This window comes from Fukomys damarensis, unplaced genomic scaffold, assembly GCF_012274545.1.
Source record: "Fukomys damarensis isolate Sample0158 unplaced genomic scaffold, DMR_v1.0_HiC HiC_scaffold_39, whole genome shotgun sequence".
Lineage (NCBI taxonomy): Eukaryota > Metazoa > Chordata > Mammalia > Rodentia > Bathyergidae > Fukomys > Fukomys damarensis.
In genome coordinates, this window is record NW_022900951.1 from 43,179,747 (window position 1) to 43,196,487 (window position 16,741).

Here is a 16,741-nt window from a genome sequence, read left to right on the forward strand (position 1 = left end):
CTCACTGGATGCCAAAAGAGATGAGGGATACACCGACTACCAGCAGATCCAACAGATTGAACCAGCTACGACAAAAGGAGCCACGGTGCAGGAAGGCCCCAAACACTGTCATCTGGGGACCAGAGGACATCGGGGTAAGACCTCAGGCCTGGGGAAAGTTGAGGGGAGGAGGCGACAGGGAGCAGGGAAACAGGCTGTGGAGAGAGGTAGGGACGGGGAGTATCAGTCACCTTTAGTAGAATCTCCACAGTGAAAATGGATGTGAAGGCATAGTCAAAGTACCCCAGAATCTAGGGGAGGGAGGAAGAGGGTCAGCCACTGAGTCATGACTGAAAGGGATGGTAGGTGTCTGTGTGCCTCTCCGTATAAGTTTTGCCCTGCCTCTCCCTCACTATGAGGGACTTCTGTACAAGCATTCAGATTTCCTACCTTCCTTCCTTTCTTCTTTCCTTTCTACCTTTCTTCCCCGTTTCTTTCTTTCTCTCTCTTTTTGGTACCAGGGATCAAACTTGTGAGGTAGGCATGGGGCCACTGAGCTAAATACCCGGCCCTGGTCCTTTTTTTTTTGTGGTTCTGGGGATCTAACTGAAGGCCTCATGTAGGCTAGGTGAGTGCTCTACCAGTGAGCTACACTCCCACCCTTAAGATTCAAATTTGGATGTGATTATGTGTGTGTGGGGTACTGGGGATTTAACCCAGGGTTTTGGCTCTGAACTACATCCTCAGCACCTCCACCTTTAAAACATTTCTTTTTTAAATTTTGAGAGAGGGTCTTGCTAAACTGCCTTGGCTGGGCTCAGACTTGCTATCCTCCTTCCTCAGCCTCTCAGAGTGCTAGGATGAGTGTGCTACCATGCCTGCTTTTTCTTTTGTAGAAAGGGTTTTGTTGTGTAGCTCAGGCTGGCCCCAAACTCACAACATTCCTCCAAGTGCTGAGATCACAGGCGTGTACCATCACGCCGTGCTTATTTATTTACTTTTCTGTGCTGGGGATGGAACCCAGGGCCTTGTACGTGCTAGGCAAGCACTGTACCACTGGGCAATCCCTCAGCCTTAGGGTTCAAATCTGAGCTCCTCTGCCTTTACCCAGCTGCACGGGTGCCCTTGGCCTGCTCAGACTGATTACAACCGTTTTGCCCCCTGAGTCGAGTATTGCTCCTTGCTTGGCACCTCCCCAAGCATGTGGCACACACGGTGTCGGCTGGCACTGCAGCTGCTGTTGATCCTCTTTCTCAGCCCAAGCAGTTTTCTTCACCCTGGACCTGGCTTTGGCCAAGCCAGACACCCTGGGAGTGCCCCCCAGCCCCCAGACACAGGCTCACATGGTTTCGGAAGGAGTGTGCTCGGATGGGGTCCTCAGCGGCCAGTGACACACTGCTGAGTATGATGAACACCAGGATGAGATTGGTGAAGACATGGTGGTGGATGAGGGTGTGGCAGGACTTCCTCAGCCTGAGGAGTGGGCAGAGGGCTGCGCTGAGAACCCAGGACCACAGAGTCACCAGGAAGAACCTGAGGGGTACAGCCTGCCCTGCTTCTGCTTGGCAGCTCCCTGGACTCCCACTGCCCCAGCCTCCCTGCCCAGCCTGGTGCTCACGGGTTGGTTTGACTGAGGCAGAAGAAGGCGCTGCCCTCAGGGATGGGAACCACCTTCTCTTTGGGTACAACTTCCTGCAGGAGTTCCACATGCCCCACACTCCCTTCCTCCTCTTCTTCTTCCTCTTCCTCTTCCTCTTCCTCCTCCTCCTCCACTCCTGCCACTGGAAAAAAGAGCAAAAGGGAAAATTCATTGAGAAAATGGATGTAAAGCACCAGAAACGGCTCCTGTTACGTGGCCAATCTCCCTATTTCCCTTCCAGAATGCCAGCTCCTCAGGGAAAGGATCTGGGTCTGTTCTGTTCATTGCCGTGTGCCCAGTCTTTAGAACAGTGCCTGGGACCCAGTAGGAGCTCAGGGAGTATGTGTTGGTTGACTGTTATCTGCACATACCATTTTATAATATGAGTAAAGACCGGCAAGTTCCATAATCAAACAAAACATCTGCTTCCTCTTTAACCTCAGTGCTTCCAACTGTTGCTGGCCATATACGAAGCCCATCCTTTTCCAGATGACCTTGAACAAGGCTGCTCCTTGGAGAGGAGGGCCTCAGGGGTCTGGAGCTCTTTGCCTGGACTCTGTTCTCAAAGTCCCTCCCACAGGGCTGGGGATTTTAGCTCAGTGGTGCCGTGAGCACAAGGTGCCGAATTCGATCCCCTCCCCACACGCCGTCCTCCCCCTGGCCCTGCCCACTTGCCTGCTCCATCACTCTTTGCACCTTCCTCTTCCGCGTTCCCCCCGACAAGCACCTGGGGACAGAGAGAGGGCAGTCAATCCTGGTGGAGGTGAGACGGGGAATGGACCCAGGGGAGGCGTGGGGGTGACGCGGTAGTGGGGATAAAGGCGGAAGCCATGCGGACATAGACAGGTATGGGTGGAGGCGTAGACCACACTCAGGCTTCTGGCTCACCAGCACTCCGGTGAGGGGGGCATCTCCCTCAGTGGTCTTCTCCCTGTGTGAGGAAATAGGGGCTGATTGCTACAGATCACAAGGCTGTGAGGGTCGTAGCAGTCAGGACAAACCTACCTTCCCTCTTTCCCTCCCCTTTCCTGTCCTCCTTCCTTCTTGCATCCTCCTGCCTCAGTCTCCTGAGTACTGGGATTACAGGCATGCGCCACACCGGGCTCAGAACAGACCTTTCGTGGGTCCCCTAGACCCTTGTGCTTCTTCCCTGGATCCCCATGGTCCATTCTCACAGCAGCCAGAGGGAGCCTGTGAAATCCTGCCTGGCATACCCATCCCCTGCTCACAACCCTCCCAGGGCTCTGCCACCCAGAGCAAAAGCCAAAGTCTCACCCTGGCCCTGAACGCCCTCAATATGGCTCCTCTACCCCCCCCAACTGACCTTAGCTCCTACTGTTCTCCTTGTGAACTCCATTACTGCCTCACTGATGTTTTTGTATATTTGTTTACTTGCAGCGCTGGGGATGGAACCCAGACCCTTGTACACAGTAGGCAAGTGTTCTACCATTGAGCTGTGGCCCCAGTTTCAGTGTTTGTTTCTGGATATCAGAGTCACATCACTGCCTCAGGACCTTTGCACTTGCTGTTCTCTTGCCTTGAATAGTTCTCCAGATATTTGTATGGGTCACTCAGGTCTCTCTTTAAACGTCAGTTCCACATAAAAAAATTCTTCCTAACCAAAATAGCAATCAACATTTCTTTTTCCCTTTATTCTGCTTTCTTCTTCTTTATCAATTATTATTACAATATATTTATTTTACCATATTTTAATTTCTTGGTAATTTGCTTGTCTTTCCCAACTAGAATGTTAACTAGAATGCCTTGCTTGAAAGGCAAGGACTCTTTCTGCCTGGACCCCTGCTATTTCCACAGCCTTTACAACAGAGTGAGCCACAAAGTAGGAGCTCAATAAATGCATGTGGAATGAGTGAGGCCTGGCAGCTTGCACCAGGAGGTTGGGATCACCAGGGTGACTGGAGGCATCTCTGCTGTCTGTGTAGGATGCAGTCAGGGTTTCCAGCCAGGGATCTCAGGGAGAGACTGTCTTGGGCGGAGAACCAGACCTTACCTGCCCTTGTCTTTGGCAGTGCCTGCATCCCCACTAGCCAGGTTATCCACAGCAATGGCCAGGAACACATTCAACAGGATATCTGGGGAAAGCTCAGGCTGCAGCGAGGGAGAAGCAGCCTGCCCGCAAAGCGCTTGAGTCCCCAGCCGCCCCACTCCCGGCCATCCTGCCTCCCATCCGAGGATACAGTTGCCACAGATGAAGAGGATGATGAAATACATGCACACAAGCATCCCTGGGAAGAAGGGGCCACCGTAGGCCATGATGCCGTCATACATGACCACGTTCCAGTCCTCGCCCGTCAGGATCTGGGGTTGGGAGGTCACCGTGAAGCTCTTGGGACCCCCACCAACGCTGGTGTCCCCCCAATCCACCCATTGCTAGGTCCTTGGGCCCTACCTGGAAGACGGTCAGGAGGGCCTGGGGGAAGGTGTCAAAGGTGCTTCGCTTGGTGCGGGTCTGGTCAAAGTTGAACTTGCCCCCAAACAGCTGCATGCCCAGCAGGGAGAAAATGATGATAAAGAGGAAGAGTAGAAGCAGCAAGGACGCAATGGATTTCATGGAATTGAGCAGGGACACCACCAGGTTGCTCAGAGATGCCCAGTGCCTGCAGGGGAGACAGAAGGGGCAGGGTTGGCTCTGCAGCCCTGCAGAGTCAGCAGCCAGGACAGAGCTCCAGGTTGGAGAGCCCTAGGGCAGGGCGGGTTCAGATAGGCTTAATGTCAAGGCTGGAAATGATTTTGGAGTTGGGGGTGGTGGTGAGAGTAAGACAGGAAGGGAGAGCTGAGTTTGGGGTTAGGGGTGGCATTGGGGCAAAATGAGAGATGAGGTTAGGATGGAGGTTACTGGAGGCTGAATCCAGGGCCTTTGCACTGAGCTATATACCTGTGCCTTTTTAAAAAAAATGTTTTTTTTTTAATTTTATTGAGTTTATTGGTACATTTTAGGGATACAGTACAGTTACCTTCATTGTTGGGATCATGTACCTCTACATGGCAAGTCTTGATTCTCATTTTTTCCCCTTACCCCTGCCCTCCCTTCACCCCCTCCTCCCCTCCCCATCTACAAACACTTTATTTCCATCTTTTCATTTTCTCACATTTTTTTCTTTTCCCTTTTTGTTCTTCCCCTACGTATCACACCTTCCCTACACCTTTAGCTCCTTTCTTCAAATTTCTAAATGTCAGTAATCTTATTAGAATCTTATGCATTGTTGCAGAATATTCACACCAGGGAAACTATTCGGTATTTACACATGTGTAACTTATTTATTTCACTTAGGAATATATCTTCAATATGTATCCATTTTCCTATGAATGAATCTATTCTCTCGCTCTTTATGGCTGAGTAATATTCCATTTTAAAAAATGTTTTTTGAGATAGGCTCTCTCTCATTAGTCACTAAATTGCCCAGGCTGGGCTTGAATTTGTAATCTTCCTGCCTCAGCCTCTCAAATGCTGCCTTTACAGGTGTTTCTAACCATGTCCTGCTAGGAGAGAGGGTTTTTTTAATGTTTTTTTGTTGAGACAGGGTCTTCCTATGTAGTCCAGGCTGGTCCCGAACTTACTATGTGGCTCAGGCTGGTCTCAAACTGGTGGTGATCCTCCTGCCTCAGCCTCGTGAGTGCTGGGATTACAGGCTTGTGCCACCACGCCTGGGTTAGGATGGGAGTTTAGATGGGAATTGGTGAAGCCAGAATTGGGTTTCAGGTTGGGACTGCGCTGGGCTGGGGATGGGATTGTAGAGATCTGGGGTTGAGGAAAGGTTGTTATGGAGGGTTTGGAGAGGAGAGGGGATGGGATGGGAATGAGCCTGCGGCTGGGTCAGGGAATGGGGTGCAGGTGGAGAAGGGGTGATCAGGGCTGAGAGGTGTGGGGGCTGTGTTTGAGGATAGAGGATGGCATTTCGGTGGGTGGTGAGTGATGGGGGTCGGGCTGGGAATGAGGGACGAGGTAGGAGATGGGCTGGCCTTGGCTGTGATTGGGCTGTGGACGAGGGTGACGTGTGACTGCGGGCTGGGGTCAGAGACGGTGTTGTGATGGGGGCTTGGGGATGAGACTGGGGGGCTGAGGATGGGGTTGAGTTTGGAGATGGGCTTGGGGATAATGGTAGAGCAAGAACTGAGGCTGAGGGAAGGATAACGAGTGGAGCATATGCTCTCTCTGGTAGACTCCAATCTCCACGAAGGAGGAACTTTTGCCTGCTTGGATTCCTGGCGTTTCCCTAGGGCCCGGGAGGGTGCCCATCACTGGAGCTGGGAGCGGACTGCTGGGGCGGTATCTGGGGCTCCAGTCTCTCCCTCCATACACACCTGGTGACCTTAAAGATCCTGAGGAGACGCACACACCGCAACACTGAGATGCCAAGGGGCTGCATGGCGCCCACCTCCGCCAAGGTTGTCTCTAGGATGCCCCCACAGACCACGAAACAGTCAAAGCGGTTGAAGAAGGAGGCAACATAGACGGAAGGACCCAGACCATACAGCTTGAGAAGCATCTCGACCGTGAATAGACAGAGCAACACTTTGTTGGCATACTCTGTGGAGAGAGGGTCAGGGGTGACTGGGCTGGCTGCTTTACAGGGTGACAGGTGGAAAGGAGGGGCAGGGGGTGATCTTGGGTAGCTGGTATCGGGCCACATTCAGGATTGGGGTGTATGTCAGAGTGGGCGAGGTTTTGGTGAGCCTGGAACAGGGGCAAGGGGCAGAGTTGGGGTAGAATGACACCTGGCTTTTCTGCAAAGAATTTGCTTTATGTGGGCCATGCAATGTTCTAAGCACTTTCTACTGTAATTTATTCAATACCCCCAACCCCCTTGGGATGTGGATATTGTCATTATGTTCATATTTTGGTTGGGGAAACTGAGGCATAAGGGGTTAACTCACTGGGACAGTGTGGAGTTATGGGCCTGGATTCTGGGGCCAGGTTACCTGGTTTCTATTTTCTGGCTTAGTCTCTCAGGAGCTGAGTCCTGGGATCGGTCACTTAACACTTCAGTCCCTTGGTGACCAGTACCCTGAGCCTTAGTACTTAATTCACATACAACTGTGGTGAAGAGAGACTGAGTTTGTACATGCGAAGCACTAAGAGCAGAGCTTGATGCACACTAAGCAGGTAAGTGGGAGCGAGGCAGTAGGATGGGACAGGCTGAGGTTTTATATTTCTCTGGGAGGGAAGGCAGTGTCTGGGGTCTGAGGTGCCCTAGAGACCCTGAATTTGAACTGCCGGGTGGAGGGAGCAGGGGGCTATGGGAAAGGGCTGGCAGGCTGGGGGGCTCACCCTGAATTTGAGTGAGCCACACGGGCTGCCCGTGGTGCTCTGAAGCGATGGTCAGTGTGTTGAGGAAGACGAGCAGCAGCACTGCCCAGTAGCAGGCATTGGACTTCACAGCCCGCCGGCAGCGTGCCCGGAGGCCCCGGTTGGCCCTGCGGAGGCTGTGACTGGGAGAAAAGAGAGTCCACTACTGAGATGCTGACCTAAGCTGTGGAGGGCCGAGGCGGGGCATCCCAAAGGCCACGGAGGGCTTGGAGATGGAGGCATCTCAAAGCCGCAGGGCCGAAAAGTTGCACAGTTTTCCCAACTCACCAGACCCGAGTTTTCATGATCTTGTTTCTGGAAAAGGGGAGAATAGGGAGGTGTCATAAGAGGCCAAGAGGGAGGCAGTGGCTGAGGCCTGAGGTCAGGGGTTGAGGTTAAGATATGGGGCTAAAGGAAGGACTGGGGTCAAGGTCTGCCAGGGTCTGGCCTGGTCAGGGGTCAAACGCTGGGGACCCTCACAGGCAGCATGTACAGCTAGCCAGAGTCCCCTCCTCTCCGTCCTCATGGCCTGGGGCCTCTATCATGGAGCCGGTGTCACTGGCTGGAAGGCTGGCTGTGGGTCAAATGGGGACAGAGGTCAGGACCTTTGGTTTTCTCTTTTGCCTACTCATCCATCCCTGCCCTGATTGGGTCTGGCTAGGCCCCCACCATGGCTGCTGGTGGAATGTGTGGAGCGAGTTGAGTGACTGAACCAGCGCAAGCGTCCACGCCTCCTATTGGTCAGTTCGGCCAGCTGTGGTCCTGTGGGACAGAGAGGGCAGTTGGGGAGGATGACCAGGGGGTGCTGTGCAGAGTTAGGGTCACATCTAGGGGAAGGGGGTTATTTAGAGTCTTTGTATCTGAGGCTGGTTCTAGCTAGAACGGGGGTGCTGGGCCTACAATGGCCACAGCTTGGGGCTGGGACTCAGAAGGGTGGGCTGCCTCTGAGGCATGAGTGGAGCAGGCAATGGGCCAGTCTAGAGTTGCCTACGATGGCCAGCTTGGCCCTCTTCAGCCATGGAACCCAAGTTGCCATCTGCTGAGGGGTCCTCAAGGTCCAGCTCCTCAGCTTGTGTAATCCAATCCAGGTAGCCTCGCAGGTCCTCCTCCATCTGCTGCTTCGCCCGAAGCTTCTGGAAGTCACCTCTTGCTTTTGCCTTCTCTCTCTCCTTGGAGAACTCTCTGAGGGAGAAGGGTAGAGGGCTAGGTGAGGAAATCACCCCAGGCCCCTTGCCTTCACCATTCCAGCCACACTGGCCTCCTAGCTGTTCTTTGAACATGCCAAGCACATCTAGCCTCTGAGCTTTTGCTCAACTGGCGGTTGCTTGGAACATTTCCCTCAGATAGCTACATGGTTCCCTTCCTCATTTATTTCATATTTTATTCAGATAACATCTCGATGAGACCTGTTCTGATGTCTCTATTTCTTCTCCCCCCTCTCTTCCTGCTGTGCTGGCAACTGAACCCAGGGTTACTGTACCAATGAGCTACATCCTCAGACATTTTAATTTTATTTTGAGACCATGTCTCTCTAAGTTGCTCAAGTTGGTCTTGAACTTTAAAAATTTTTATTTTTTTTCTCATTGAGTTTATTGGTACGTTTTAAGTATACAGTACAGTTACATTTATCATTCAGATCTTGTACCTTTACCTGACAGATCTTGGTTCTCATTTTTTTCCTCTTACCCCTGCCCTCCCTTCACCCCCTCCACCCTTCCCTATTTACAAAGACCTTGTTTCTATTTTTTGGTCTTGGACTTTTTGGGGGGGTACTGGGGATTGAACTCAGGTCCTTGCACTTGTGAGGCAGGCAGCGGTACCACAGAGGTAAATCCCCGGTCCCTGGTCTTGAACTTTTGATCCTCCTGCCTCAGCTTTCAGAGCAGCTAGGATTAAAGGTGTACACCATCACACATGGCATGGTAGTCCTATTTCTAATTGTGAAATCTCCCTATTCCTATCTATATCTTTTCTTTCTTTCCACAGCACACATTCTGTGTGTGTGAGTGTGTATTACACACACACTTATTGTGTGTTGCTACTGCCTGTCTCCACACATTGAATGAAATAAGCAGGGAGGCAGGGGTTTTTGTATCTTGCTCCATTCCTAAAACAGTGCCTCCCACACAGTAGATGTTTAGATGGAATGACTGAATGAAAGAACATCACACATGGGGTTTGATGGATGGTTAGGAGTTTGCCAGCACAAAAAGGAAACTGGAATTGCAGAGGTGGGGGAGAATGTCTAGGTCTCTCACCCACTTAGGACACCAAGCACAAGGTTGAGGACAAAGAAGGATCCAAAGATGACTAGGCTCACAAAGTACACCCAGGGCAGCTCATACCCCATGGCATCCTGCATCTGGGGAGAGAGGGGGCATATTTCCTGAGGGCATGTAGACATGTCCACCTGAGCTGGGGAGAAGGGCACAGGCAGCCTCCAAACTGCATGCCCACCGTCCACCTCACCCAGTACAGGATGTCAGTCCAGCCTTCCATGGTGATGCACTGGAAGACTGTGAGCATGGCGAAGAAGAAGTTATCGAAATTGGTGATGCCACCGTTAGGCCCCGGCCAGCGCCCTCGGCACTCGGTCTGGTTCAGGGTGCAGGCGCGCCCAGAGCCCGAAGATGCACAGGGCGACGGATCCTCCTCCGCCTCCAGGTCTGCGGGAAAACTAGAGCTGGGGGCTATGTGGCAACCTACGCATAGTCCCTGCTCCAGAGCCCACCCTCCTGTGAAGTTTAACTCGGGGTCCTAGATTTTTCCACGGTAAAGCAACCTTTGTCTCTGGGGCCCATCCTTGTAAGGTCGGAATTCAGACCGACTGGGAAGCTGTAAATAACACCAACAAGGATCTGAGGAGGGAGATTGTAAATGCTGGACAGAGTCTGACGAATGACAGGGAGGCCTGAGCCGGGGGCGGGGTCTTGAGTATAGGGATGGGGATCGGCCAGCCAGGGGTGCAGCCTGAGCCTGGGGTCGGTCTTGTGAATTTGGGTGGATGTCTTGAGAACTAGACGGGATCCCGGAGGCGGGGGAGGGGCGTGTCCTGTCCTGGGACGGGTGGGCTGGCTGACCAGATCCCAGGAAGTAGCAAGTCTTGTGCATGCGTCCGAGGAACAGCTCGAGTCCGATGATGGCATAAATGATAATGACGAAGAGCACGAGAAGGGCGATGTGCAGCAGCGGCACCAGCGCCTTCATGATGGAATTGAGCACGATGTGCAGGCCTGTGGGAAGCGGGGGCGGGCTTAGCTCGGGCCCACCCCTCCCCACCCCAAGCTGAGGGAATGCTGCTTACTCGGGACTCCAGACACCAGCCTCAGTGGACGCAGCACGCGGAACGCCCGCAACGCCTTCACATCGAAGCCCCCCGGCTTCCCCCCAGTATGCGGGGCGTCACCTGGCCGCCCAGGTCCCTGCTCCAGCAGCACGCTGAACAGCCTGATGGCGGAACACGGGACAGGGAGGCTGGGGTCAGGCTTTGGACTCCCCGCCACCCCTCTTTTCTGCTCCTGAAAGCACAAGTCTTTGTAACTGGAAATGCAAATGGTTTTAAAGTATGTTAATATTCTTGATTCTGGCTTTTGAGTAAGGACGGCCAGAAGCAGTCTCTTCCCTGAGCCTGGAATTCAGCGGGCCTGGGGGTAGGGAGCGCGCACTAGGGTGGGGTGTCCCTCTCCCCCGCAGACACACACCCGACCACGACGATGATGAAATCCAGTAGGTTCCAGCCATTGCGGATGTAAGCGCTGGGGTGGAGCACCAGCCCGTAGGCCACGATCTTGAGCAAGGTCTCCACAGTGAAAATCACCAGAAATACGTACTCCACTTGCTCCTAGGGCAGAGCCGGGACCCGGGTGCTCGCGGGAGAGTTGTTTGGGGGTGGGGTTTGATCCGGTAGGGGTGGTGGAGGAGGAGCGGGGTCAGGACTGGGGGCTGGGTGAGTAGGGGCTTGGTTGTAAGGCTTTCAATGTGGCTCTACTGGGGTTGTATCTGGCTGGGGACAGGCAGGGCCTCACCAGGTTGTGGTTGGCAGTGTTGGAGTCGTCCTCCGGGAAGGGGATGTAGACCCCGAGCGCCACGCAGTTGGCAAAGATGGTCAGCAGGATGAGGATGTCAAAAGGCCTTGGGTGGACAGTCAAGGACCCAGGCAGAGAGGCCTTGGTAATCCCACATTCCCTAGGACCCGCCTTTGACTTCAGGGTGACTGCTTCTGACTTTCTCAAACCCTGCCCTGAGCAAGGCCTTGTCTTTGACACCCCCATCCTCAAGCCATAATTATCTCCAACTCTTGCTTTGATCCAGTCCTTGAACCCCTGGTGACTTTATACAGTTTCCTCCTCTAACCCAGGGCTTGCCCCTGAATCCCTATTGACCTCAGCTTTCCTCCATTCCAGCCCTGACCCAATCCTTGACTCCCAGGACCCTGGTTACCCTTATTCCTGAACCCAGCCCCCGGCCTTTCAGGATACTTCCACTCCACTATGCTGATGCAGGACCGCCGAAAGGGATTGGTCAAAGTGAGGCAGAAGAGAGCCCTGGGTGACCTCTGGGCACTGGCCACTGCCACCATCTTGTGCTTACTGTGCTGAATCTTTCGCCTAGGGGTCCCCAGGCCTGATGCCCCAGTATCACCCTCCACAGCCGGATGCCCAGGGCACAGTCCCCATTCAGGACAGGGTCCTGTGCCATGGGCTGGACTGGGTTCTGGGGTGGTGTCTGTGTGGAGAAACAGAGTCAGAGAGAATTTATAGGGGAGAGGAGGTGAGAGTACATTTCCAAGTGAAACAGGGTTTGACTGGGGATAGAGTTTAAATTGCCTTGTGATGGGCTTCAGTTTATAGCAGGAGGCAAATATAAGGTTAATTCTGAGTGGTGGGTTTTGGGCAGTGCCTATAGATGGGAGTGGAGTTTGGCTGAGATTTAGGGTTAGGACTGGGTATTTGAATGTGCTGGAACTAGAATTAGGATCAAGGCTAGGGCTGAAGTTCAGTTGTGAGTGGGATTTGAGTTTTGCATTGGGTTTTTCATCTAAGCCTATTTCCCTATGGCTTTGTTTAGGCTTCTGAGGGTTAGTAGGTTAGCCTGTTTGAGATCCCAAGTTTTAGAGAAAATAAGCTCTCTGAGTTTAAATCCTGAATCTACTGTTTGGTAGTGGTGTGCCACCTTGAGCAAATCAGGTAATCAATTTCCTTATCTGTATAATTGGGAGGTCAATAAGGATTCCTACATTAGTAGAGTGTTATGAAACTTAAATGAGTTCAGCATACAGAAGAATGCCTGGCATGTGGTATTATTCCCATTTTGCAGATGAGGAAATCAAGGAAAAATGGTTAAATGACTTATTGAAGTGGCTGAAATCAGCAGTCACACCCAGGTAGTCTGACTCTGCAGCCCAGTACTATTACTATCAGGTGTGTTCTTGCTCTATGTTTGTTTTGCCTTGCTTTTTTTTGATACCAGAAATTGAACTTGGGACCTTGCGCTTGTGAGGCAGGCGGTGGAACCCCTGAGCGAAATCCCCAGCCCTGGCCTTGCTTTTTAAGAAAAGTTCTGTGTTCTCTGAAAAATCACAGACCACAGTCACTAGCAACATTGACATCTAGGTTTGAGGCTAAGATTAGGTGACTTTTAGAATTCATGGTAAGGTCTGTAACCAGGGTGGGGTGTGGACTCTAACTGGGGGTTGCCTTCTGGTTGGTAAGGTTTGGGGCTGGCTTTGGAGTTAGAGTTGGGATAGACACTAGGATAGGGGCCAGGGTCAGGACTGAGGTTGGGTTTCATTTGGAAATTAAAGCTGTGGATGGGGCTGGGAAGCCATAGGGGACAGCATCTGGGTCAGCCTGAGCATCTGGGCTTAGGTGGTGAAGAGGATGTATTTGGGGCTGGCTGGGATGGGAGTAAGGTGATGTGATTTTTGCCCCTCCAGAAGCTGTCCCAGGGTAGGGTCCAGGTGGGCAGTGGGTGGTTCAGAGGGGCAAGGGTGGAGCAGAGCCCAGGTTTGCTCCAAGGGTCTGTAGGGGTGGACGGCTGCTCTCACCTTTCCTGCCTTCAGATTCCGACATCCTCCTCTGGAGATTGAAGGGCCATCTGCACACAGCCTCCCTTTCCTCCTCCAGCTTTGGAGAGATTAAGGTCACAGGGCGGAGTAATAACAGTGCCCAACTGGAGAGTGAGCAGGGGCACAAATGGGACATTTATGGGCCAGAGCCCAACAGAGAAGACCCTGATTGTTTACCGAATAGATGCAAGAAGTCAGAAACTAAAATAAGAAAAATGATATTGTTTTGCAGTAGTATCTGAAATTTGATATGAAAAACCTAACATATGAGGAATGTCTCTATGGCAAAAAGATCAAAATATTAAAGATCATATATTAAAAATAGAGAAATATATGTTTACTGCTTGAAATACTCAATATTGTGGTAATATCAATTCTTCCCAAAGAAAAATACAAATTTAATGCAATCCAACAAATATTTCAAAAGATTTTTCCATGGAATTTGACAAACTGCTTTTGAAATGTGCATCAGTGTACAAAGGCTCTGGGAAAGCCAAAATCCTTTGAAAAAGAACAAGATGGGAGAGTTTGCCATTTTTTTTATACCAAAGTTTGTTTTAAAGCTACAATAATTAAGGACAGAATATAGTTCAGAAATGGTGCCACATATGTAAATACCTGATTTATGACAAATGTTGGTACTACTGGGTGGGTAGTGGTTACATAGTTTTTTGCTGTGTCATTCTTTGAAGTGTACAAATATGCAGAGCATATTAAAATGAAATAATGAATGCATGAAGACTGGTAACTGTAACTTACACGGTGCTTTGTTACTGTGCTGTGTCAGCTAGATAGCAAAACCTACTTTAATTGTGTTTTAATCCTAGGAAGCATATACTGTAATAGTCTTATTTTATAGATGAGGAAAGGGAAGGAAGCAGTAGGTTACTTAAACACTTTTATAGCCTAGTCAATGCCCGCTTTAAACAAAGCTCTTCTCTGTTCCGTCCCTCCCCTCATCACAGTTTCTTTTCATCTTGCAAGAGCCCAAGGACCTGCAGGAGGAAGAACTACACCTTCCAGCAGCCATTGCGCACACTGGTCTGGGCGCGCACATTAGCACCTCGCCTAAAGGCTTCCTGCTCAAGCCCTCTAGCTCAGGGAACTACACTTCCCAATTCTCCCCTCGCGGCATGTGACGTTCTGTGCACCGCGAGCGCAAGGCTAGGTTCCAGTGGCTGCGCCCCCCTTTCTCGGATCCTGTCCTGGACCCAGCTCCCGACCCCGATTGGGCTTCATCATGGAGGAGGCAGATCGAATCCTTATCCATTCCTTACGCCAGGCTGGCACGTAAGTATACAGGCCCTACTTGTTCCCAGGTGCCCACATCCGGGACTCCAAAACCCGCGACCCTCTCCCCCTCTCCCGGGAACCTTAAAATCTGGTGCCTTGACGTGTAGGACTCCCAATTTCCAGGATCCATGCACCCCCACCCTTCAACATCAAGAGCCTTCTGAGTCCCTTGATCTCTACATTTGGTAAACTCAGACTCCGGGACCCAGGCACCCTGAGACCTTACAACCTTGGAACCTCAAGACCCGGCATCCTGAGATCTGCGAACCTTGACATAAACATTCTGGGATCCTTATATCTGGAGACTCTAGACACCTGCATTCTGAGAATTAGAGAATTTTAAACCCTAGGATCCCGACACTTGGGGACTCCCAAAACTCTGGGACTGGATACTTAAGAGCCTTCAAACTTTAAATTTCCCAAGCCCTTGAGACTTTTAAAAATCCAGGACTCTAAAATATAGTGATATGAGTGCTTGGTCACTCAGAAGAAAAAAGACTCCTCCAATTTGAGGGCCCTAACAGCCCGGACTGCTAACATCTCGGGTGCCTAAGTTTTGTATAGTTTGAAACTAGAAGGTCCATGGACCTTTACACCCAGTGAGCCTGACATTTAAAACTCTGAAAATCCCAGCCTCCCAGCTGTATTTATTTCTAATCCCAGTATCTTGTTTAGAGTATAAAGCTCAGTATCTGGGCGTCTCTGACATACACAGAACATGGTATCTGGGGACCCAGAAATACAGAGACTATGTCTCAGGGTCCTTTCTTTCACTGTCCCAGACCATAAATTTGAGACTTTTGAGCAAAGGGGAAATTTGAAATTTTTCTAAACTCAGGTTCCTTCCATTTATAATTTTCCCCCGAGGTCTTAAGACCTGAGGGATTAGCTGGTGCCTTGTTTTCCTCATGGAAATCACAGTCACTACCACCTAGGATCTTTTTGAACCTGGACACCTCCCTGGGCTGTCTCAGTTCTAGAGCTTCTAGAAGTTTGCGTGGGGCATCTTGATCCCTGTTTTCTGACTGCTCCCCTGATTGAGTCTGCCTCTTTCTTCAGGGCAGTCCCTCCAGATGTGCAGACCCTACGAGCCTTCACCACTGAGCTGGTTGTAGAGGCCGTGGTCCGCTGCCTGCGTGTGATCAACCCTGCAGTGGGCTCTGGCCTTAACCCTCTGCTGCCTGTTGCTATGTCTGCCCGGTTCCGCCTGGCCATGAGCCTGGCTCAGGCCTGCATGGTGAGTGCCCTCCTCCCAAGTACACATCATGTTCCTTCCTCCTTGACAAAGTAGCTAAACTCCTTTGAAACTGTTGCCTTTCCTCTCTGCTACTTCTTTTTGTGGCCAAACTGCAGGAATAGTTGAGTCTTAGCTTCAACACTTGCTGACTGTGTGACTGTAACAATATTCAAGCCTTTCTCTTCTCTTTTCTTTTTGAGACAGGTTCTCATGTAGCTTGGGCTGGCCTTGGACTCATAATCTTCCTGCCTCAGCCTCCTGAGTGCTGAAATTATAGGCCTGTGCTGATCCTGGCTATGGCCTCAGTTTTCTTATTTGTTGAAATGCAGATTAAAAAATAAGACTGTTGCAAGGGTTAAATGAGTTGATTCAGTTTATACAGTTGATTCAGTTGCCCCTAGCTTCTGCATTTAAAATTGAATATCAAAATATACCCCTCTCGGGCTGGGGATTTAGCTCAGTGGTGCTGCCGCCTGCCTGGCAAGTGCAAGGTCCCAAGTTTAATCCCCAGTACCAAAAACAAACAAACAAACAAACAAACAAAAAAAACCAAAAAACCGACTTAAAAAAATATATATATACACTTCTCTTCATAGTATCCATTTATCATTTCAGGAAAGGCCCTGGTTGGGGTCATGCTCCTCTGAAAACAATTACTGTGTGTGCTGATTGGTCCAGTTTCAATCACATGGTCATCTTATAGGACACTGTGATTGGCTGTTCTTTCAGGATCCCAGGAAGTTGGGAGAGGGGTGATTATCCAAAGGAAAGTAGGCTGGTCAACTAAAATAGTGTTCTGTTACACTCCCCTGTAGCAACTACTTGCAAGTTGCCTCTTTTAACAATTCCAAAAGTGTCTCTGTGATAGGTCAAATAAAGCACCTTTCCAGAACTGTGTCGAGTTATTATATTCAAGAGCTTCCAGCTGGGCATTCACCACTATACCTGGAATCGTAGCCCTTATGGTGGGGCAGGAGGATTATGAGTTTGAGTCCTGCCTGGGCAATTTAGTGGGACCCTGTTCCAAAATAAAAAAATATATTATGTACAGGTGCAAATTCTCTATGATGAATGTGATCAATATGTATGACAAATATGTACTAATAAAAAATTAAGGGCCGGGGCTTTAGCTCAGTGGTTCGGTGGCCTGCCTTGCAAGTGCAAGGACCAGAGTTCAATCCCCGGTACCAAAAAAAAAAAAAAAAAAAAAAAAAAAAA

General features: G+C 50.7%; 2 protein-coding genes across 2 annotated transcripts in view; one reads left to right on the forward strand and one right to left on the reverse strand.

The window, feature by feature from the left end:
• Positions 1-12,997, reverse strand: part of Cacna1f (calcium voltage-gated channel subunit alpha1 F) — a 25,228-nt gene extending 12,231 nt beyond the window's left edge. Inside the window, exons 1-23 of the mRNA XM_010606314.1 lie at positions 12,973-12,997; positions 11,405-11,651; positions 10,952-11,057; positions 10,628-10,767; positions 10,231-10,373; positions 10,007-10,159; positions 9,396-9,592; positions 9,185-9,288; positions 7,918-8,108; positions 7,596-7,688; positions 7,407-7,500; positions 7,215-7,241; positions 6,909-7,069; positions 5,942-6,167; positions 4,029-4,236; positions 3,817-3,937; positions 3,630-3,711; positions 2,507-2,549; positions 2,294-2,345; positions 1,598-1,760; positions 1,323-1,452; positions 231-290; positions 6-112 (exon numbers count right to left, since the gene is read on the reverse strand). Coding sequence (XP_010604616.1) covers positions 6-112; positions 231-290; positions 1,323-1,452; positions 1,598-1,760; positions 2,294-2,345; positions 2,507-2,549; positions 3,630-3,711; positions 3,817-3,937; positions 4,029-4,236; positions 5,942-6,167; positions 6,909-7,069; positions 7,215-7,241; positions 7,407-7,500; positions 7,596-7,688; positions 7,918-8,108; positions 9,185-9,288; positions 9,396-9,592; positions 10,007-10,159; positions 10,231-10,373; positions 10,628-10,767; positions 10,952-11,057; positions 11,405-11,651; positions 12,973-12,997 — 2,873 coding nt within the window. The remainder of the gene's footprint in view (positions 1-5; positions 113-230; positions 291-1,322; positions 1,453-1,597; positions 1,761-2,293; positions 2,346-2,506; positions 2,550-3,629; positions 3,712-3,816; positions 3,938-4,028; positions 4,237-5,941; positions 6,168-6,908; positions 7,070-7,214; positions 7,242-7,406; positions 7,501-7,595; positions 7,689-7,917; positions 8,109-9,184; positions 9,289-9,395; positions 9,593-10,006; positions 10,160-10,230; positions 10,374-10,627; positions 10,768-10,951; positions 11,058-11,404; positions 11,652-12,972) is intronic.
• Positions 12,998-14,007: 1,010 nt separating this feature from the next.
• The window catches only part of Ccdc22 (coiled-coil domain containing 22), a 12,128-nt gene continuing 9,394 nt past the window's right edge, over positions 14,008-16,741 (forward strand). The window contains exons 1-2 of the mRNA XM_010606310.2: positions 14,008-14,283; positions 15,346-15,523. Of these exons, the coding sequence (XP_010604612.1) occupies positions 14,234-14,283; positions 15,346-15,523 (228 nt within the window). The 5' untranslated portion in view covers positions 14,008-14,233. The remainder of the gene's footprint in view (positions 14,284-15,345; positions 15,524-16,741) is intronic.